Genomic DNA, 22,234 nt, shown 5'->3' on the forward strand with positions numbered 1-22,234 from the left:
CATTCAGCTGAGGCCTATGTGATTACATTTACTAGGGGTGAGCTGTATGACAATATAGCATTGGAATGATATACATTTGACAGCCATTCCTAATTATAATTACAGAGATTATAAAATACTGTTTTTATTGTGGCACATATCCCCTTTAATATTTCTGCTTGTATTAAATAATTGTTGGCAATGTTGTAAATCTGTGTGCTTGCTGAGACTTACTGATTTGGTCACACTGGACTTTTCAAAAATTCTACCATCGAAATATGATTAAGCACTTTGATTTGCCAGGTTATTAATTGGCCGGATGAGCCAAATCACTCTTCTTTATCAGGCTTTGTCATTAATACACAACTGTTTTTACAGGAAAATGACTTTATTGTGATCAATATTGTGACGCACCCTTCACAGAAGACTGATGCAGCCGTCCTCTGAATTTCCATAAACTTCCCAATTATAATTACAATCGATTATTCTTCACAACTTCTAACACAGTCTATGAGTTACTCAATTCAAATTGAGAACAACCCCTTCATGACGACTTTGATTAGCAAGCAATTCGCACCAAGGTCTTGATCAGCCCATAGAAGAAAAGGCCTTCTTTGTGGCGTGGTTATCACATGAAAGAGGATGCCTCTTTTTCAAATGTCTCTCTGGCATCGACTATATCCTGTCTAACGACCGTGAAAGAGAACAATTCATTGGGCCTGGGAGGGGCTGAAACTCATCCAGAGGACAACTCCCCACACCAAGGTGGCACCGATCGATGGCACAGAGTTATCATAAGTATAGTTACATAAGGGATGTTGCCCAGACTTGTTCGGTCTACTGTAATCAATGTTGAAAAACTGTTCTGCAAATGAAAACAAAAGGGAGGGATAGCAGATTCCCGGCATCGGGAGAGACGTGTCAAATGGCACGTCTTTGCACTGCACCCCCTGCTGGTGAACAAAAGTAACTCCCATTCTTTCCTTGTAGTACTGGTAATTTTCCACTCTGTCCGAGCAATACTCTTTCTGGGCACCAGACGCTTCTGGATATTTCTAGTTTTATCACGTACCGTCTCCAGCCAGCTCTAGCAATGTAATAATGTATCAGTTAAGTTCATGTTTAAAGGGACATTAAAGCCTGCAGTACCATTATGAAGGCTTGTAAAAATGAGTCTGTAAGTACATGATGCCACATGATACATATGTGGAAAAAAAATACTGCAAGCACCAGCAGTTTTTGCAACAACTATCAATCTACCAAAAAAGAAAAACGCGTTATTGAACATAGGGCATCCAAGTTAAAGGAGATGAGTTGGCTGTTTCCTATTGTTCGTCAATCACAAACAGCATATCATTGCAGTAAAGGGGAAGTAGATCCGGCGAGTTCAACCATATTCTAGTTTGATCCGGTCTGTAGAACCGCGTTACACACAAGTAAAAATTAATCCGCGCAGCCGTTCCTGTGACGTCAGCTGTTTTGACCGTTAGTTATGTCGGTACAATACATTGAAAATGAGTCTTATTATTGTAAGTTACTCCCCTGTTATGTGTTTCAGATATTTACATATATTGAATTCAATTACCCATCGTAACAGTATCACACATTCCCGTCTCGTTTGTCTTAGTAAGCTATTTCAAACGAGAGCCACACTTTGTGTATTACTACTCTGTTTAAGAGTACCTCAGTTACAATTTATCTTCACATATTGTATTAATTTGTTAACCCCAATGTTTTGAACTGGACTCTAAAAGCACTATTTTCATACATAATCGTTATTTGTCGTGTGAAAACGGGACTTCTTTCTCATCGGATGAATATCTCCTCTTGTCGTAGCCGAATCACCCGAACAGTATAAATTGCGCCAGTGACGCCGTACGAATCCACTCTGCATTGATAGATTTCGGCGTGGTAGGAAGCGTGGCAGGCCGAACCGATCTCGGGTTTTTTTTTTTCCGCTTTTCTTTTCTTTTCTTTCCTTCGTTTTGATACTTCGAGATTCAATCGTTAGGAATGACGATATGTAGATTTGCTCAATCTAGCTATATAGCAAAGAAGGGTTTGAATTTATTGTCTTTTGATGAGTCAGTGAGCGTTAGGCCCTGCCTCGAGGGTAAACCTAGCTTAAATATCAAGATACGCATTGTACTCACGAGTGACGTTCTCAGTAATACTTTTTGTCATCAAGGTTTTTGTTTAATTAATACGCTTTAGCTGGCAGATGTCAAACAAAATTAACTTTGATCAACACTAAACCTTAAATTTTTCTTTTTTTGTCAACACTAATAAGCTATCGAGCTAGAGCTAACCAGGCTAAGTGAGTTAAATATAGACTAATTTTAATGGCAACATTTTCGGAACGTTAAGTAGCCTTTCTACCCAGGCAAGAGCTGAAATAACGCTCTCAGGTGTCAATACAACCGGTAAACGCAATGTATTTTTGTGTGAAGGCTCGAAACCAGGTCAGTGTTTTTCATGTTTGCGAGGACAGTTGGCTCAAGATGGGAGCCGTGACGTAGCAGCTTATAGATGTCACCTATTGGTTGATTTGAACAACGCGCTTACGTTGCCGACTTTTTTCCCTGTTGTGACGTAACGGCACAGCGATGGAAAGGGAGTGGTCAGGATTTTACCTGCAGCCAGGCCGACAATGGCCGCAAGGCGACCGCAAGTATTCGTTTTGTTGTAGTTAAAAAAAAAAAAAAAAAAAACTGATTGTATGAAGAAACTTAGAATGTGTGTGTATATATAATCGTCGTTTAATTGTACACTGCTGTAAACAATGAGATTTTCACTAAAATAAAAAAGCAGAGAAGTGAGACACTAAGGTTAAGGCAAGAGTCGAAGGACTTTTTTGCAATCTCGCACAGAATAGAAAGATTGAAATGATACTGAATTCGAGTCAATAGCAGAAGGAAGTTAGCCAGGGGGAGAAGGGAGGCGCTGACTGGGGTTATAGCAAGAGAAGACTGACTGCCGTAAAGAAGTCTCGCTCAGTATAAAAAGTTAGGCTACTGAAGCCAACTAATAGCAGACGTAAAAGCAGATTTATAGACAGCCTCTGAAGATTCATCCATAGAGCAGTTATGCTATGAATAGCTAGAGGATTAACGCCAGAAACACGAAAGCTATTGGCGCATTAAAATAGGTACACCATATCTGATATCATTGGATAACTTTTCTGGACTGAAGCACCAGAGACTAAATAGAGCCAAGACAGACGAGGACAAATAATGAAAACTGAGTCTGTTAAACAAACCAACCAACCGCCCAATTATTTCAACAACAAATTTGCTTGTTTGGAAACCAAAGAAGTAATCAAGACAATCAGTGTTTTTGTAGATATTGGTAGAAATGGTAGATGAGACTCTGGCCTCAGTCTCGAGTCTATGCAATTGTTTAGGTAAGCATCTTGAAATGCAATTTTTTAAAATATTTTTATTTTTTGTCTTGATTTGCACTTTTTTTTGTCATTACATCATTACAAGTTTGTCTTGAAAGTAATGATTTAGTTTCAAGCGACTATACTTGACCAAAGAAATAAAAGGAAAACTTTTTTTTTAAGTATCTCGGAAGGACTCGAAGATTATATTACTAGAGCTCTAGCTGTAGGTCAAGGAATCACAGGCTGAGATGCTTCAATATGGACTTTTATAAGTTGTCAACTTTTTTCTAAATTGATTAGAGAAGAGAGAAGATTTTTCTTTTCTTTTCTTTTTTTTTTCCGGGGGAAAATGGACTGAGTTATGGAATGACCATAGTTATTGTGAGGAAGAATGGACTTAGTTATTAGAGGAAGATCGCAGGACCAGCGTGGAACAAGGCCGTGGGACACGGGGAGGACCAGAGTGGAGCCAGGCAGGACAGGACCAGAGGGCGTGGGAGGACCAGAATGGTGCCAGGCAGGACAGGACCAGAGGGCATGGAGGAAAGAGCAGAGGGGGCCCAAAAGAGCAGGAAGCAGCAGAAGCAGCTGTCGGCGAGTGTACACCAGAGGGAGCCAGAGGCGCAGGGCAGGGTAGCGGCAAAGTGGCCATCGCTGAAGCAGCAGCAGCAGCAGGTCCAGAGCAAGCCAGCCAGTGGTGAAAGGGTGGGACAGGGTGCACAAATGTCTTCTAGCGTCACAAGTTTAAAGCGAGGCGTTGGTTTGTATATCGGGTAGAGGTATCTACGTAACATTCCCAGGAATCTAGTTTTTTTTAAAACTACTTTCTAGAAACAATTGTTTTAGAACACAATTTCTCGCACAGCTCTCTCTTCCTCTTTTCAGGCAAGCCGTGTAAATCGTTTTGTACCGTGGTCAACACTCCTGTTGTGCGCTGACATGTGTGGTGGTGTCTGCTGTGATGAATGCCTTGCTAGTGTGCTGGCGAGAGGAACATCTTATCGGACTTCTCGACCCCCCTGCGATCGGAAGTAGTTACCCCACCCGGAGAGAGAGGCAGTCCCATATTTTTCAATAGGTCTTCCCCAGAGAAGTTTTCAGCATTGGAGTGTGAGAGTGGATGGTCTCCTGTGCAGCCGATTTGGTGTGTGTATACAACAACCCTTCAGTGCTTCAGCAGCAGCACCCCCTTGGTACAGATCAGCTACGTCTACCTCTTAACCCAGCAGTGAGTTAATGCATGAAATGTACATGTGGGTGTAACTATCCTGTACATTGAATCATCATTACCTATGCTGTATGGTTCAGTAATTTTTCATTCAAAAGAAAAATTGTATTTAAATAGTAGTTGATCTTAGCTGGTGAAGATTTTGGGTTAAGGGGAGGGGGTTATTTAAAACGTGTTTCGAGTTCTTCTTTTCACAGGCCTGGCCCCCTAAAGCTGATCATCGAAAGAATTCCCCTGCGCTAGCCGCTTGGTACGAGTTGAGCTCATCTTATTTACTATAGTGCTATGGATCGGGATAATGTGCATCCACGTCGCTTTAAAGAGATGTAGGAAGGTATTTGGTATGGTTCAACAAATTCATTAGATTCTTTATTCTACACTATTTGGAACGTGTTGTAAATGGGATATCATGCACATCTTTTGGGTTAGGGGAGGGTGGGTTGTGGGGCCTTAATCAGTCTCTTCCTAGACTTCACAGCTCCATGTTATCCAACGCAAAGTGGCTTGAATAGGAAACGCCCAGGTGCACCCAACAAGATTCAAGTGGACACTTTGCTTCGCAGGATAGCAACATCAAAATTAGTCTCCTGATGTAGCGTGAAGTTCTGTTTTCCCAGGGAGTGCGGTAACAAGTTTCTTTACTTGAAGTCATTGTAATACTGTACAGGCTTCAATTTGCTTTGTGGGGTTTGGAGGCTGTGTATTTGTGACTCTTGCAGATTAAGTTATATGGCCCACCCTTCAAAAATCTACATTCAAGTCCACATCTACAGTTCATAAGGAAGGAATCCCTCGCGTTCAGGCCTGCGGTATTTAAATGCTTCTTCTGGAAAATACTTTCCATCTTTGAATTGTATCAATAGAGTTGTCCCTATTAAGGCAGTTGTACTCCTGATTACTGTAATTCCAGTGATTGTCTTTTTGTAGCTTTGCAGTTTGGTGCTGCTTCATTGTATTTGGGGAGGGGTATTGTGGGGGAGAGGCTTTTTCCTTCTGCATTTTTCAGTGTGCTGTGACCTGTGCGCTTTCCAATACCCGAGACCATCAGGAACTCTCCTAACTCATTGTATGTACAGGTTTCCTTGCGCATCGAGCATCACGTAAGGTCACTAAATGTGTTCACATTTCTCTTAACATTCATTGTCTGGCTAGATGCCTCCATTGCAATTCCTTTGCAATTAGTTACTATGCCTTGTATTGACAATACAATGAGTGAACTATCTGTAAAGGATTTTCTTATTGCATAATAAATGCATAGCTTGTTGTGATTGAATACAGTTTTGGTATGCATTTGTTCTTTTTTGGGGGCTTGTGTGGGGGAGCTTTTCTTGTGCTTTTTCAGGTATGACTAAAGCTTGGAGCTTTGTAGAGCACGGATGTGACCTGGGTTCGAATGACATCCTTTTCAAAGTGGAAATTGAAGGCAGATAAGTTGAATCCATCAAATATTGATGTTGGAAAACAGAAAACTCTCAACCCTAATGGGGGTCCCTTATCTTGAATGGGCTCAACTGCCCCTATTTTCGAAATGAAAGCAACTTGCTATACTTGACTGTAGAAATAGCACTGCTGTGCTTTCTTAACAAGTCTCTTGTGATAACGGGAAGATTTGATGGACCTTCATTGATTCTGACGTTATCTGCAGTAAAGCATTTGGGTAAGGATAACAATAGTCAGTTCTACGATACTGTGGGGGGGGGCGGGCCTAGGGGTGTTTCTTGTCTGCCTCTTGTCTGATCTTACAGAACAGTCCAAAGGAAGAATGCAGTCTACCTAGGACAACACAGGAATCATCCTGCCCTTTGAAATCGACCTTCACGCAGTTTGAACAAATGGAGTCAGGTTGTTTTCTGGTGAATATAGATTGGAACAATTAGCCCTCAGCTACTAGCCCTTGCGCAACTGTGCACGTGGCAGGTTGGTCCCATTAAATTACTTGGAATCGCGCGACTGTGCGAAGTTGTCAAAATTTATGTAGCTGAGGAAAGCTGTGCATGGTACAGCTTTAATTGGGTCTGAAATGCAGCGCAAATGTGTTGCTGTAATTGAAATTGTGCATTGGGTTTGGTTGGGCGTATCCCTACACTTCTTTTCACAGAAATCAGAGTGCAAGACTGGTTCAAGCACGAGTGAAGTCCTCTAACCTGGAACTTGTAGTAAGATGTTGGCTTAACTTGTCAAATTAATCTTCTGCAATGTTTTAGTTGAAAACATGACATCTTGGAACTGGCTTTATGTTAACCTCAAATCATCAGTAACAACAATGCTTTACTAGCATATTCCTCTTTGGCCATGGGGCCCTATTGCTTTGCATTTTAAACCATAAGATGAGTAGAACTCGAATCTTTGAGTATTGTGTGGTGGGTGTGTTGTGTAGATCACTCTTTGTTTCAGATCATTCTCGTCTGTCCACTCCGATCTCGCCTGCCTCTGAATGCAAAGCCATCTGTGGAAGCTGTCAGCAAATGAGTGTGGCCCCTGAATGAAGTACCAAACCCCTGTGCGCTTGAGCTTAAATCTGAACCCTTGACGTCCTTCGCAGAAGCCCCGCTATCTGTGTGTCTGTGTGCCTTTTCTCTTTTTCCCTTTGGTTTCTCAGGTCAAATTGCCTAAAAATTGTCTTTTATTTGTCATCTGGGATGGCCTAACCTGTGATGGAGCACTGAGAATCCAGTCACATTAAGATCAAGAGCTGCAAGCTTGTCTCGCTAATACTGCATCACTTCAGTCTCATGGGTGCTAAGTTAAGTAATTTCGGTTCCCTTGATTTTTTTTCTTTAACTTACCATGGCTTAAATGTGTAACTCAACATGTTGCATGCACATCAGCTCTGCATAACATTTTAATCGTAATACACAACATAATACTCACAAAGTCGTCAAACATTGCAGTAGTATTCGGTAAGGGGTTTTCTTTGGGGGGGCAACACTTCTCTCTCTTCTTTCAGATTTCTCGTTCAGCTTAACTTGGTACTGAGCCAGGCGACTTAAACTTCTACAGGGAGTCATGCTTCAGAGTCATGGGATGTCTTGGTACAGCAAGCCTCTAGGGTACAATCTTAATTTCTTTGAAGAATCGAACATCACCGAGGAAGAATAGCTGTGGTAAATGCTGCTATGCCATTCGCGTTAAACAAGAACCATATTGACATAATTTGTCATTGGATGAGTATTGGGAATTCAGTGTGGGGTTTGTTTTTTTTGGGTGGGTGGGGGGGCAGGCTTAAATTGTCTGTCTTCTTTCCATTACAGCTGTAAACATGGCAAGAAAGCCATCACAGATTGTTTGACCTCCGATTCCTGCCGAATTTCAAAGGGGACATGGCTTTTGAGTATCACCAGGGATGCTGGTATCGTGGCTTTGTTAATTTGGATAAAGGATATCGTGGAATAAGTCATATACCAATGCAGTGTTGCTGTGGGGAATGCTGGGGATTGGGGAAACCAGTTGTCTTTTTCTTCTAGTTTCAGCCTCGTGACCAAGAGAAATCCCCATGTGGTGACAGGATAATATAGCAGCCAGGTGTTTAGGGGTTTTCTTTTCCTGGAGGAACAAACTATTGGTTTTGTTCCTCCAGGTTTTGCTTTTGCCCTTTATTGCAGCAACTACAAAAAAGCAAAAGACTCCGGTGGTGGCACTCCCAACGTTGTCGGGACAGGGTTCAATTCCCTGCGGTGTCTTGCTTCTTTGGTGTGCTGTCTGGGTGGAAACTTGTACAACAGTTTTGTAATGTGCAAATGGTTAATAAAACTCCTTTTTACTTCGATTCAGTTTCATCTTTCAAATGTGAGAATTCCTTTTCCTCTGGAGGCAAAGAGGTATGGCATTTGGTAAATACTGATTTACTTATGATTGTCACATAATGGCAAATGCATTGTCATAAAGCAAAATATTGAGAGAATGGTAATTCATATGAAGAGCAGGGAATTGAAGACGAGGTGGTATCAAAGATACTGTCTGCAGGCCTCAGCACAAATTTATTTTATTTTTTTTTAAAGCTGTAGAAGATGACTTAAAATTTCATTTACAAAGGTCTCGAATGTTTCTTCTTGCCTTTAGACTAAAAGAACCTGGAGATACTGTTGGGAGACAAATGCCTGTAGACTACATGGCTGACTGGACTGTACAGTGTAATTATTGTGTGAAGTTGCAAGTGTCTATTTTAACACAAATGAATTATTTTGCACTTAGGTGACCCCTCTGTCAATTTTCTGCCATGAAGTGGGTATGGGTCACATTAGATATTTAATTATATCACCAGAAATAAAAGGTTTTGAAAAACTTACTGTACATTTATTTTGTATATTTGTATGTAATATATATTTTCTGATTGTCTTTGACCAGTATGACCATTAAAAATGTATTGAATTGCATTGTGTGGGTTTTTTCTTTTTTTTTCTGTCAAATTTGCTAACATGAGTTTTAAAGGAACCTGTTTAGAGAGGATAGGAGCCAATAATGTCCAGTACAGTGGTGTATTTTAAATAAGCAAATTTTGCAGAACATTATGTACAAGTGGGTGACATATGAAAGGAATAAAAAAAGGTCAAGACACCAGATCAGCTTCAATACAACTGCATTTAGACAGGTAAGAATGTCCTTTGTAACCCATCTGTGTTTGTAAAAGTCAAACAGTACATGGTGTGAGATGCAAACAAGATGTTTTAAGCTGAAATACAAAAACCCCTAAAGGGGAACTTATTTCCATAGCAGTGTCTTGGTGTGCCAACAGCCTTCACTTACCGAACAAAGTCATATTTGACATGTTATCTTGTATCTTAACATCTGAAATTACTACTATATATTAATATACTGTATTAACATATTAAACTGAACAGCAGTTAAAATGCATGGAATTTAAATAAATATATCACAAGAACACACAAACCTAAAAAGTGATCATCTTAACATTGGACCGTGGAGATAAGTACTGAACACAGGGACTCTTGAACTCCCACAGGTCTGTCATATCTGTTGAATTTATTAAGATTGCTCACTGCAAGTTCAACAAAATCCTGAAGTGAAACACTGCCGGCGTTCTCAATGTGTCCGACGTGCGCCTCCGGGTCACGGCCTGAGCAGTTTAGCCTCTACATGTCCGTCTGGAACCATCTGGCGCAGTCTGATGTGGCTTTTGCTTCACCCGTGAAAATAATCAGTTGTAGTTGGCTGCCTGTTATGAACAAAAAGACCTACGGGGCAAGGGGAAAATATGTCCCCAAAATTCACATCACCGGGGCCCAAAAACCCTGCGGCTGAGCATGCATGTATGTCTTATGAAGGAAACACGAGCCCCAGCTGAAGCTTGGAGTAGTTTGTTGATACATTCCCAAATATACAGCAGACAATACTGATCACTGGTGGGGTCATTTCTGGTCCTGTCATGCTATTTAGCGGAATAATGAATCCGTTTGCCCTATATGTAAGGTCAGGTCTTAAGACGTAGGTCAGATGAAGTCCCCTATATATATATATATATCTATTCATGCATTTAGGTGACTTTTAAGCTCCTTTGTTTGCGTACTGTTCTGTAAAAGAATAGTTTAATGAGGTTAAGTTTAGTTTTATTCATTTCAATCATTTAGCACCACCCCTTTGCCCTGTTCTCCCATGTTTAGAGAACCCTTCTATGCAAATACCCTTCAATAATGACTTCCACGTTCCTGTTGACCGTCCTCTACTTTGTCTCTGCCTCTTACTTTCTTCTGGTTGTCGTGTTACGGTCTCCAGCTCTCACAGACCGCCGTGGGGATGCAGCTGGGCCATCATTTGAGTCTGACTTTAGGTAACATTTCTTGTTGGGAGCGTCAAAGCGCTTTTGTGAAAAGTCCCACTGAAGATAACATACTTAGTTAGAAGGCGATTTAACAAAGGGGATCATAATGACCACCCTTATGATTTGGGTACAGTGGGGGAGGCATCTGTTCCCAGCAGGACTGGATAAACCCACTAAAGGGCGCCGGGGCAAAACTAAGATCTCTGGGCTCCAGTTGACCCCTGTTGGTGGTAATTTGGTCAAACAAAAATTTAGCATTTACATTTAGGTGATAATGTAGGAACTGCCTTTAGGCCCAGATCATTTGAGTTTATATTATTCTTTAGTGGTGTATAGTCCAAAGGAAAAAACAAGCTGACACCCAATCAATTAGGGTCCTTTTGGGCCTGTTGCCCTCATGACCATATTGAGAATCCAGGTGGTACCTGGGGGCCAATCATCGCATAATCCATCATTTCTAAATGATCTCGATATTGCTTTAGCTTCCATGTGGTGGACAATTTACTGTGTTCAGGAATACTCTTGTCCTTTGCTACAAGGAAAAATCGGATTCCTAACGTGAGCTTTCACCAAAAATGGCTGGGGCAGAACTTCAGATTGTGACTTCAACTAGACACTGAGAGGATTTCAGCTCTTACTAAGCATACCACTTTATTATTGAAAAATGAATTTGAATAGGTTTACTGACACCAACCTACGGTGGAACTAAAAGGCAGAAACAAAGTTCCCACGGAGCCATTTCACATCCGTGCCATTTACTAGCTAGCCTCCTCCAGCAGTCTGTTTAGTTCTTTGGTCGCCGTGTGTGTTTGATGAGGTGTGGAGGAAAGAGGAGATGTGGTCCTTTTTTGCCAGGGATCCTGTCAAAGACTTTGCCTATGAAATTCTTCCAGACACCCAAGAAAAGTCTGGAATATGGACTCTACATCGGGGGAAGCGAAAGGTAAAAGAGGAAGACCGCTGCCGATCCGCCGCTAGCGGTTAGCGTTAGCTCTTCTCGTTGTAGAGGCCTGTCTGTCAGCTAGCCTTTAGACACGACGTCTGGTGTTTTACCGGTGTGGAGACTTGTTAGATATCCCTATATTTGCCTCGTCTGTCTGGCTAATTTTTTTTTTTTTTTTTGTCACTGTCGATTCCAATGTTGCAGTCGCTCTGTGTGTGATCTGTTTTTCGGTAACGAAGTTAGCTCAGGCTTTGTTTACTCCCGGAGACAGACACGTATTTCTCGCCACGTCACCCGACTTTAGCGGAGTTAACGACTCTTATTTCAGTCGCGTTCAGGCTCATTCTTCCTCACATGAACAAAGGGGTCGTGTCCCATCGCTGACAGCGCCTCGCACAGCCCACTGCCCTGATTATTATCGCCGAGAAGCTGAATCTATAGGCCGGCAGAGTCATCCTCATCACTGCGGGGCCAAACAATGACAGCCAAGCAGCAGCTTCCTGTTGTCATCATCCTGAATCAACTCCTTTAAATATGATGTGGTGTTATCAGAGTGCTGTATCTGAGTTTTCGGCTCATGTCTGATTCGATTAGAAAGCATGAATATTTAAAATACGCCATGTCATGTATGTGGGTTATTCATTTCACCCCAACCTGTCTCCTCAGACCAGTGGAGAGCCGGTGTCTGTGTTTGTGTACGAGGTAGCACAGGGTACAGAGCAGCAGACCCAGCTGGCCAAGGCTGCCTTCAAGCGCATGAAGACCCTGCGTCACCCCAACATCCTGGCCTATGTGGATGGATTAGAGGTATGTGTGTGTTTGTTTTTGGGGTTTTTTTGTGTTAATTTGCATCCGCTGTCATTACTTGTACACACACTGCCATTGTCTAAAATGCTTAAAGGGAAATTGTCATCAAGCCTTCTTAGTGACATGTTGCAGAAGAGTGAGTAGCTTTGTCATGTAGCTATTATACAACTAGTTGTGTCTCATCTCCATCATCTGCTCTTCTCTGCATGTTTACGTTCAGATAGAGGTGAGTCTGAATAGGCCACTGTAGGCCTTGAATATTTGTAGAATTGTAGTGAGTAGTGTACTACATAATGTAAACAAATTCTTACACTGTTTTTGTTTGTTTTTTTGTGCTCAACAAGAGTTTAATTAGATCATATATTAAATCAGATTATTAGATTACTATAATGCACTTGACATCGGTGCATCTGTAATATGATTTGCCAAAAGAATGAGTTTGAAATAGAGCCTGCCTGCGTATTAATTGTCTTCCCTCCTTGTCTGTGTTTGTGCATATTCATAATTCTGACGATGCTTACCACTCATCACATTGCCTGAAACTGAGCAGCATCTGGGAAGTTGCCCAACTCCTTAACTTAGTATGATTCCTGCAATAAAGCCTTTTTATGTGTTACTGTTTGTACATGGCTGTGTTGTCTTTCACTTGCTGTAGCTGAGAAGGCCTGGGTAATAATTTATTACTTTTATAGCCTTTAAATGGAAACCTATGCTGATGAAACAGTATTGTTTATTGTTTAATGAAACATTGTTATATTGTCTAAATTGATTATTAAACCAGTATTAGTTCAAAAATCAATATCAAAAGGCTACTTTGCTGTGTATTGAGTTACTGTGTCTACTAATGTAATATTACCATGTATCACCATGATATCACAAACATAAAGATATTAACATGTTACACACACACACACACACACACACACACATACACACACACTTAAAAAACAACTGTGTGTGTATATATATATATATATATATATATATATACACACACACACACACACACACACACACACATATACAGTTGTTTTTTTGTTTTTTGTTTTTTTTTGTAAGTTATTGTGATATTACTTTTTAATCCTTTCATTCATCCATCTAGTAGTGAGGCTGGTGCAATAAAATAGCCATGAAATAATAGTTAATCTTGCTTGTGGCTGTTTCAGACAGAGAAAAGCCTGTACCTGGTTACTGAGCAGGTGACACCCCTGGCAGTCCACCTGAAGGCCCAGGCAGAGAAGGGTGGTGCCGGGGAACTGGAGATCTCCTGGGGACTGCACCAGATAGTGGTAAGGACAGGACATCTCTGTCACTATCCTCTTCAAGCCCTCTCTCGCTGTTTAGCCGTTTGCTCTACCACTGCTGTTTGCCTCCTCCCACAGAAAGCTCTGAGTTTCCTGGTCAATGACTGCCACCTGCTCCATAACAATTTGGGTGTATCGGCTGTTTTTGTGGATCGAGCTGGAGAGTGGAAGCTAGGGGCCCTTGACCATGTGGCCCCTGAGCAGGGCGACCCAAGCGGGGTTTCACTCCCCACCCCGAAGGCAGTTTACCCAGATATGGAAAAGTATGACCCACCAGAGACGTCCAGCAGCAATGGAGATAAATGGTAAGCAAGGGTTGTAAAAACACGAATTGAGAGGGGCCAGTCATAACATAATATGTTACACAGGAAGAAAAAGGGAGTATCAATAAGAATATTTGGAGGAAGTGCAGAAAATGACAGAAGAGGTTTATATTAGAGCCATGTAAAGATACCTGAGTTAAATATTGACAAGATTATGTTAAACCTGACCCTGGTCACTGTCTAGTGTTCTTAGTAACTTTTGTGTTTTTAATGTTTACATGTTTGTTGCAGGGCAGGGGAGGTGTGGCGGCTAGGCTGCCTGATCTGGGAAGTGTTCAATGGGCCACTACCTCGCACTTCCTCCCTGCGTTCACTGGGAAAGGTACATCACCTCAGTTCCTTTGTGTAATTACTGAACTATTGTAACTATTGTAATTGATACCATATTCTAAAGATTTTACGGGTTGTTGTCATAGGTATTGAATAATAATAATAATAATTGTCCTTTTCAGTAAGTGGATTTCCATCCAAATGTAGCAAATTCATTTAAATGCAAATTAATGCATGTTTCCATCCACTGCTGTTACTGAAATATTCGGAGTTGGTTCATTGAAATAGACAACTCGTGACGCTGTTTTTCCAGGCACTTATCATTAAACCATTGCAGAAGAAAGGGGCACAAAAAGATGATGTAATTAAAAGAGGGCCAGTTTAATCTCAAATGATGGAAAAAATGTAGAAAAGACAATGGAAATGTGGCCTTTCTGTTTATTTCATGTATTAATTAATTTGAAGAACGTTAGAATCTCATCATCGCTCCACACAGATCTGTTGTCGTCTGCCGGTATTTCTCATCTCTCCAGTGCGAGTTTAAGTCACATTCTTCATGCACGTCATGATTTATTCACAAAGTCTCTTCCCATAGAACTATGTCACATTTTACTTTTATTGATGCACCACCTTTTAAAAAAATAAAAACTTTTTGCGTAATTTCAAGATTTTTTCGAAACCTAGAGATGTGTTGTTCAGAGTTGCGTTCTCTCTCTTGTCCCCTTTGCGGTCACAGATCCCCAAGGCCCTGGTCCCTCATTACTGTGAGCTGGTGGGGGCCAACCCCCGGGCGCGGCCCAACCCAGCCCGGTTTCTCCAGAACTGTAGAGCCCCTGGGGGATTCCTCAGCAACAGCTTTGTGGAGAGCAACCTTTTCCTGGAGGAGATACAGGTCCACAGACTTGAATAAAGATACACCTACCACCTTAGAGCTACAGTCAATACCCACTAGTATAGTCACAGCCTTAAGTATTAAATAATAAGACAGAAACTTGTCAAGTTCTTGTGAAACTAATCTGGATGTACATGGTTTAATTTAGTGAAGCAAGCGCCAAACGTTGCTGCGTCACAGCACTGGAAACTATACTATACTACAACCCTAGCATTTATTCGATTAATATGTTTCTTAGAAATGTTTTTGAAACTGTGAAAATTAAAGTCTTAATGTTACAGCATAAAAAATAATTATAGTGTACAATAGATGATATAATAACAGTAGAATTCAAAGTATTTCCCTAAAATAACCCTGGCCCTGTCTAGATCAAGGAGCCCGCCGAGAAGCAGCAGTTCTTCCAGGATCTGAGTGAAAATCTGGACTCCTTCCCCGAAGACTTCTGTAAACACAAGGTCCTGCCCCAGCTGCTCACTGCTTTTGAGTTTGGCAACGCGGGCGCTGTTGTCCTCACACCGCTCTTCAAGGTAAAGCTGGACCTCGCTGGGCAACTTTCACACCCTAAGAATATCAAACAGTATACCAGAGAATCTCCAGGCCAGTCAGATCATTTCCAGAGTGAAACATTAAGAAAACCACTGTCCAAACTAAGCCAAAGTGATATGTGGTTATACAAGTATTACTATCTCAGGGCACACTTCATTTCAAGCTCCATGTGGAAGTTACACCTTTACCCACTCTTTTGAATCTCTCCGATCTCATCTCCCTCTGTCTGTGTGCCAGGTAGGGAAGTTCCTTTCCGCCGAAGAATACCAACAGAAGATCATCCCTGTCATTGTGAAGATGTTTTCCTCCACAGACCGAGCCATGAGGATACGACTGCTGCAGCAGGTGTGTATTTACTACAGAGAGAGAGAGAAAGATATGTGTGTGTGTGTGTTTCCAATCTTTTTAATATTGTGTGGTTTAGATACTGTATGTCCCAGAAACTTTGCTTTGAGGCAAAATTAGGTGAATGTTATCAAAGGAATTACTTTATATGTTATTTGAGTTTTAGTTTCCTAAGGTTTCCCATTTAAAATTTGCCGCTCATCTGTTTTATAGCCAAGAAAGAAAAACATCACTAAAAAGTAGCACAGAATAAAATAGACAAGCAGGAAATTCTGTATAAGTTTATAAGCCTGTGTTAAAGGATGAAAACATTGATTCGCTCTAACATTGTTCCTTGTTTCTGTCTGTGTCTCTGTGTCTCAGATGGAGCAGTTCATTCAATATCTAAATGAGGCAGCAGTCAACTCCCAGATTTTTCCTCACGTTGTTCACGGCTTCACAGATACCAACCCCGCCATCAGAGAACAGACTGTTAAGGTAGTTTGCACAACACACCCACAAACCAGGAGGTGTTTTTACGTATTACTTGTGTATTGGATGTTGTCAGCCTGCCACTTATCTCCTGTTATTCTTCCTCTCCCTGTCCAGTCGATGTTGCTGCTGGCTCCCAAACTGAATGAGACCAATCTGAACCAGGAGCTCATGCGTCACTTTGCCCGGCTGCAGGCCAGAGACGAACAAGGCCCGATCCGGTGCAACACCACTGTCTGCCTGGGCAAGATCGCCTCTTACCTCAACGCCGGGGTAAAGCACACCCACACCGTTATGCAAACTTATGTCATTTAATGCAAAAAACACTGAAACCAAAATTCAGCGAGGAATCTGTCCAAATGGCAGAATTTGGTTATTCCTGTCTCCACAGACTCGACAGCGTGTTCTGATTTCTGCCTTCTCACGAGCCACTAAAGATCCCTTCCCAGCTTCGCGCTCCGCTGGTGTGCTGGGCTTCGCCGCCACACACAACTACTACAGCGTAACGGAGAGCGCTGCCCGCATCCTCCCCACCCTCTGTGCCATTACTGTTGACCCCGATAAGAGTGTCAGGGACCAGGTATACATAACATTACACAATATTGAATGTAACAATATCAAGGGTACTTATATTGTTATTCATCAGCAGAAAAAATGCCTCATTCCTTTTTAGTCTGTGGCTCTTATTAAATAGTAAAGAAATATTATTTTGGATTCAAGCTAATGGTTAACTACAAATGCTGAAGAACATACAAGAGCAAAGTGGTGGTAAAAGCAGTAATGTGGTGAGTTCTGTCATGTATTCCCCCCAGTAGTAAAGCAATGCATTAACACTGCATGAGACACATCTGCGTCTCTGTCTGCTTTGAGTTGCAGAAAAAGACCGGTCGAGAAGGAAAACGTTTTTGGTTCTGTTAAGAATCCGAGGCCTATCTCTATTGATTTTTCTTGCAGTGAGACAAGCCGTAGGTGCTGGAATCACATACTGTAGCAGAATAGGGGATCGCAGCGATGCCTGGTCTCAAACTTTGACGGTTTATTTTAAAACCCAGCAATCTCAGGTTCCCTGTCTCAAATTCTCAGATGAGACAGGGAGGACAGAAGTGTCAAATTCAGTGATGAGCTCTAGCATTTAGCTGGCTTGTGATGTGCTCTATTTTCTTTCTGTCTGTCAGGCATTCAAAGCCATCAAGAGTTTCCTTTCCAAGCTGGAGACTGTGTCAGAAGACCCCAACAAGCTGGCTGATATAGGTATGTAAAATGTTGCACCACTTTCATGTCTCGTCCGGCAAGGAAACCAATGATTACAGGTTACCATGCTCACTTTCTGTGGAAAAGAAAACAAATGCTTCTGTGAATGACTCAAGTTTAAATATAACTGAAATTTCTGTCAGATATATTTCTGAAATAGTAGGACAAAAAGCTTGAAATTCTCTTGTCTGTCCTGCAGAGAAGGATGTAGCGTCATGTGCACAAGCTGCAGGTGCTTCTTCCAGCTGGGCCGGCTGGGCCGTAACCGGCATGTCCTCGATAACTTCTAAGCTGATCCGCAATGCTCCAGGGACAGAAGGGGGTGCAGCAGCTGAGGGCGGCGGGCCCACCAACACCACAAGCCCTACTAGTGCCACCAGCGCAGAACCTGCACCTGGTAGAGTTATCAAATTTGGTCCAAGAGAATTCATGGAGAAAAGGATGTTTTCACTCATTGTGTCATTATTTTGGTCTCCAATGCTAATCCAGGTAATATTTAACCAGGAGCGACAAAGTCCTAGATACGCTATTTGAAACTTTTTCGCTATATTTCAGGTTCTGAAGATAAAACTCCACAGGACTCCCTGAGTCACCATGCCGCCACTAGTCGCGCCAACCAATCACAGACTCTTGAAGGAACTGACAATGATGATGAGCCAATAGCAGACCGCTGGGATGACGAGGAGGACTGGGGAAGTTTGGAGGTAGGATTTCACCACTTTTCCCTGAAAGAGAAAATTACTAATTATTATTTAGATGCATACGTGTATGTGAGATTATTTCGTTACATAATTGTAATTTCAAATCTCATAAATTGTTACCTCTTTGCCTCAAAGGATCCAGAGAAAGCTCACACAGAGCCGGAGGACTGGAACAGTGACTGGTCAGGAATGGCATCATCCAAAAAGAAGGCCAGTGACAGAGGAGTACGAGCCTAATTTGGATCCATTACAAAATATACCCACCTGTCTGTAGGAACTTTATGGAGTCCAAGAACTTTGTATTTAGTGTTCTCTCTCTGGTTAAAATTTTAGCTTTTTTATTAATTGTCTATCAGTCTTCATTTCAGTCTTTTATCATCTCTCCAATTTCTAGGTGGGCCGATCGTCCTCTTCCATGACAGCGAAAAAGCAGAGCTCTGACTGGAGCAGCTCAGGCTGGGACGCCGATGACAGCTGGTCCAACGAGAAGGAAGGCCAGGGTCAGAGCTCTGCAGGCGAGGAGGGCTGGGGCAACGATTGGGGGGACGAGGAGACGGACACAACCTTGGCCGACAAGACGCTCCCCCTGCCCGAAGGGGTACGGTTAGCCAGCGAGTACAACTGGGACACCAGCGGCACATTGAAGGGAGCCGGCCAGAACGACCTGTTCGCCTCGGTGTCCCAGAGAAACACAGCCAGCACTGCTGCCACCACGGTAAGGACAGAGGGAGGCAAAAAGACAGAAGAGTGAGATAGACAGATTAAATTAGTGTTGACTACATTTGAAATAAATAGTGTGTGAGAAATTGTGAATCCTGAAAGTGATGAAACACAAAATTTCCCCAAAAACCTTCTATTCATAGAGATAAAAATGCTGCATCCTTATTGATCTGTCTTACAGGTTTAAAGTGTTCCAGTCTGCATAGTAAGCTGTTGTTGCTGTGCAGAAAAGTGTGATCAAATGGATATGACTGTAAACATTAGATTACCATCACATTTACAACATGGAGGTAGAAGGATGGCAGAGGATTAAAAAATAACCCTCTCCTCTAAATGAAGTGAAAATCCTGCATTCTCTTGATGAGAAGTTGACATCTAGGTCAAGAAAACATGAACATGAAATGATAAAAATAAATAGAGCCAGGAATTTCTTGAAAGCACAAGGATTCCAGTTGAGCGTTCTCTCCTTGTCAGGCTGGAGATGGCTGGGGTGCAGAGGCAACAGGAGACTGGGGAACTGAGGAGAGCTGGGAGTCAGTGGAAGGAAGCCAGGGTAAGTCTGTCGGCTGGCCTCCCTCGTCAGAAACGAGACCCTTGAATTCCTCCATAATGAGCTGCAAACAGATGAAGCATGTCGCATATACACTTACTCTGGCATTTAACGAAAAGCCAACCTTCTGTGTATGAGTTTTGCTATGTAAATTCACTGGTATTTGTCAGATAACTGGGCTATTTTTACCTCTTCATTTGAACCTCTGTATTCACCCTGATGCTCAAGTATTCTCGTTAGATGACCAATAACTAGCTGTACGTCTGTGCATTGAAGCGCCTGTCTTTATTGCTCCCCAGGTCTCAGCAAGGCGGAGCTGTCCAAGAAGAAACGTGAGGACAGGAGGAAAGAGCTGGAGGCGAAACGGGCAGAGCGCAAAGCTGCTAAAGGTCCTCTCAAACTGGGCGCACGCAAGCTGGACTGATGAGGGAGGAAAGAAAGAGATGAGGGTGAGGATGTAGAGGGAGGGACATGGACCGCAGTCACTGATCCCAGAGCAGTGGACGGAGGCTCGACATTCCACAAGTAAAGGACCAGAAAGAAGTGTTAGCAGTGAATACTGTGAAAAGTTGCTAGAATGGAGGTTTGTTGGTTGAGCAGAGGAAATACTTCTGCTGAACAGATGACTCTCTGCCTTTAAGGAACCGACAGATGGGTGGAAAAGCAACAATTCAGTGCTTTATAAATGCAATGTTGTGGATGGAAGAGATAAAACAAAGGAAAACAAAACCCAGAGAGACATGAAGCAGCAGCACAGAGCAGCACTCCTTCCAGCAGAAGCGATTTAACAAAATGTCCTACTGTTTTGTTTTTTTCATAACTCTTAAAGTTGCAGTTGTAAAGTAAATGTATATAAATGGTGCATCTTGTCTTACAACGACATAAACGAATAACACCTTTTTAAAAAAAAAAAAACTTAGAAATATATATATATATAACAGAATTTCAGAATCCAATGTATTATTATACTGAATGTTTTTCAGTCCACACACACACACACACACACACACACACACACACACAGTGGATATGAATGTTTTAGTTCAGCTTTCATTTAATTACAGGTTTAAGACTTTAAATCAATCCATGCATGCACTTGCGTATTTGTGTGGCCTAACAAAAGGCTCCATGTCAACAAACTACAAATGTGCTGAGTTTAGTTTGCACAAACAACACTGTATTTTACTGTACTGAGCTGGCCTGAGAGATCAGTCATTTGACTGGTTTCAGATCTGTAAATGAGAAATGCACTGCAGACACATAATGGAGTAACTTGGGGCATGGAAACACATTGTTAAATAGAACAATGGGTGTTTACATGCCTTTTCCTATGTCTCCCGTGAGGTGTAGTGCTCTGGTGGAGGGTTTATGAAATCAAAGGAGTTTTATTTTGAAGTCCTCTGAAAGTCTTGTCACATACTTGTACCTGTATAATCCTACAGATCTCACTAAAACCTGAGGATGTTAAGATTTACCCAGCAGTAACTTTAGTCAATATTGGGTGTGGTCTGGGTAAAGGAGAAGCCTCTTTTTACTCTTTTATTTGTGCCTTTATTTAATTGCGTATCTACACTGTGGGATCACATCCAAGAAACCCCAAATTTCAGCCGAAAATTTCAGAAGGGGACCTGAAATGTCTCAAACCAGCAGATTCTGTGTTTCCATTAAACCTTTCAGTGTGACCCCATATCTGTTGTTTGTGTTGGATATGATGTTGTTAGGGTTGGTGTCACTTACAATACAGAATGCTGTATAGATAAGCCAGCAAACACAATCAACAGCCATCGCCATTGGAGCCAATGTCCAGGGATGGGATGGTATGGTCAGGTCAGGTCAGGTCAGGTAAGGAACTATGCTGCATTGCTTTGACTGGATGCATTGTTTTACAGAGAATCCAAATCGTGTAGCATGTGAGCTATTGTTAAATAAAAATAACAAACATAAACTCAAGCTTCTTGTTTAAGAGTGTCCATGTTTTACTGTAGGTCCTCATCTAACTTCAGCGTAACCATGTTTTAAAATCACACGTAAAGCATGACCCGGGCTTGTCAAATGTACAGAGCCCTTCAATGGGGGAGCAAGTTGAGGCAAACCCAATCCTGGCAGGTTTTAGAAACCAAAAGAGGAAGATAAATTTACTGATTGGTGTCAGCCCAGAACAGAGAACAATGCTGCATCTGCTACACAAAAAAAAAGAGAGAAAAAATACTAGTAGGAAATAGAATCACTCCAGTACAGGTGATGGTTAGCAGAGGGCGTGAAGGACTTACAATGACAATTTACTCATTCAGACTCACTGTAAATACATGGTTGATATAGATTTGGCATAAATGAGGTAAAAGCAATCTCTTATTCCCTTTTAAAGCAGTAATGTAAAAACTGGTAATGTGAACAGACAACATGAGCACCATGTAGCTTATCTGTAGTCTGTTGTAGAAACAGCCAGGGCTGGCTCATACTTTGTTATATATACACACACACACACACACACACACACACTGTAGTAAAATACATTTTTGAAGGTGCGGGTTGATGGAAATTGGTTCAGTGTTTCTTTAAGGTCACTGGGACTTTTCGCGGAAGATACTTTGACACGTCACAGTAGGAAAAAGGACGGTGGTTCCGTCTAGCTGCTCCAGTTTCAGGGTCCCGGTGTTGTTCGTGCTGGCTCGCTGTCACACTGTCGTGACTTATGGGGGGGGCCACTTAAAACCAATACTAAATCAATAAAATGCTGAAACCT

At 41.9% G+C, this 22,234-nt stretch overlaps 1 protein-coding gene across 2 annotated transcripts; it reads left to right on the forward strand.

The window, feature by feature from the left end:
- The first annotated feature begins 10,850 nt into the window (after positions 1 to 10,850).
- Positions 10,851 to 20,402, forward strand: scyl1 (SCY1-like, kinase-like 1). 2 transcript variants are annotated; one of them, XM_040120287.1, is made up of 18 exons: positions 10,851 to 11,311; positions 11,978 to 12,118; positions 13,285 to 13,407; positions 13,501 to 13,727; positions 13,977 to 14,067; positions 14,752 to 14,907; positions 15,276 to 15,434; positions 15,691 to 15,798; positions 16,162 to 16,275; positions 16,387 to 16,542; positions 16,661 to 16,849; positions 17,445 to 17,520; positions 17,720 to 17,917; positions 18,076 to 18,224; positions 18,357 to 18,446; positions 18,616 to 18,936; positions 19,416 to 19,494; positions 19,791 to 20,402. In XM_040120287.1, the coding sequence occupies exons 1-18, from the start codon at positions 11,204 to 11,206 to the stop codon at positions 19,913 to 19,915; spliced, it is 2,610 nt and encodes an 869-aa protein (XP_039976221.1). In that variant the 5' UTR covers positions 10,851 to 11,203; the 3' UTR covers positions 19,916 to 20,402. The 2 variants fall into 2 exon arrangements, with proteins under 2 accessions (XP_039976221.1, XP_039976222.1); XM_040120288.1 differs by having other exon boundaries at positions 18,357 to 18,431.
- Positions 20,403 to 22,234: the final 1,832 nt, after the last annotated feature.

Source organism: Xiphias gladius, chromosome 23, assembly GCF_016859285.1.
Source record: "Xiphias gladius isolate SHS-SW01 ecotype Sanya breed wild chromosome 23, ASM1685928v1, whole genome shotgun sequence".
Classification (NCBI taxonomy): Eukaryota; Metazoa; Chordata; class Actinopteri; order Istiophoriformes; family Xiphiidae; genus Xiphias; species Xiphias gladius.

Excerpts from the sequence above, each read along its gene's own strand:
- scyl1 (XM_040120287.1), top strand. The coding sequence starts at position 11,204 with ATGTGGTCCTTTTTTGCCAGGGATCCTGTCAAAGACTTTGCCTATGAA. Across the intron at positions 14,068-14,751 it reads CCCTGCGTTCACTGGGAAAG|ATCCCCAAGGCCCTGGTCCC; the intron begins GTACATCACCTC and ends TTGCGGTCACAG. Across the intron at positions 18,225-18,356 it reads AGGACTGGGGAAGTTTGGAG|GATCCAGAGAAAGCTCACAC; the intron begins GTAGGATTTCAC and ends TTTGCCTCAAAG.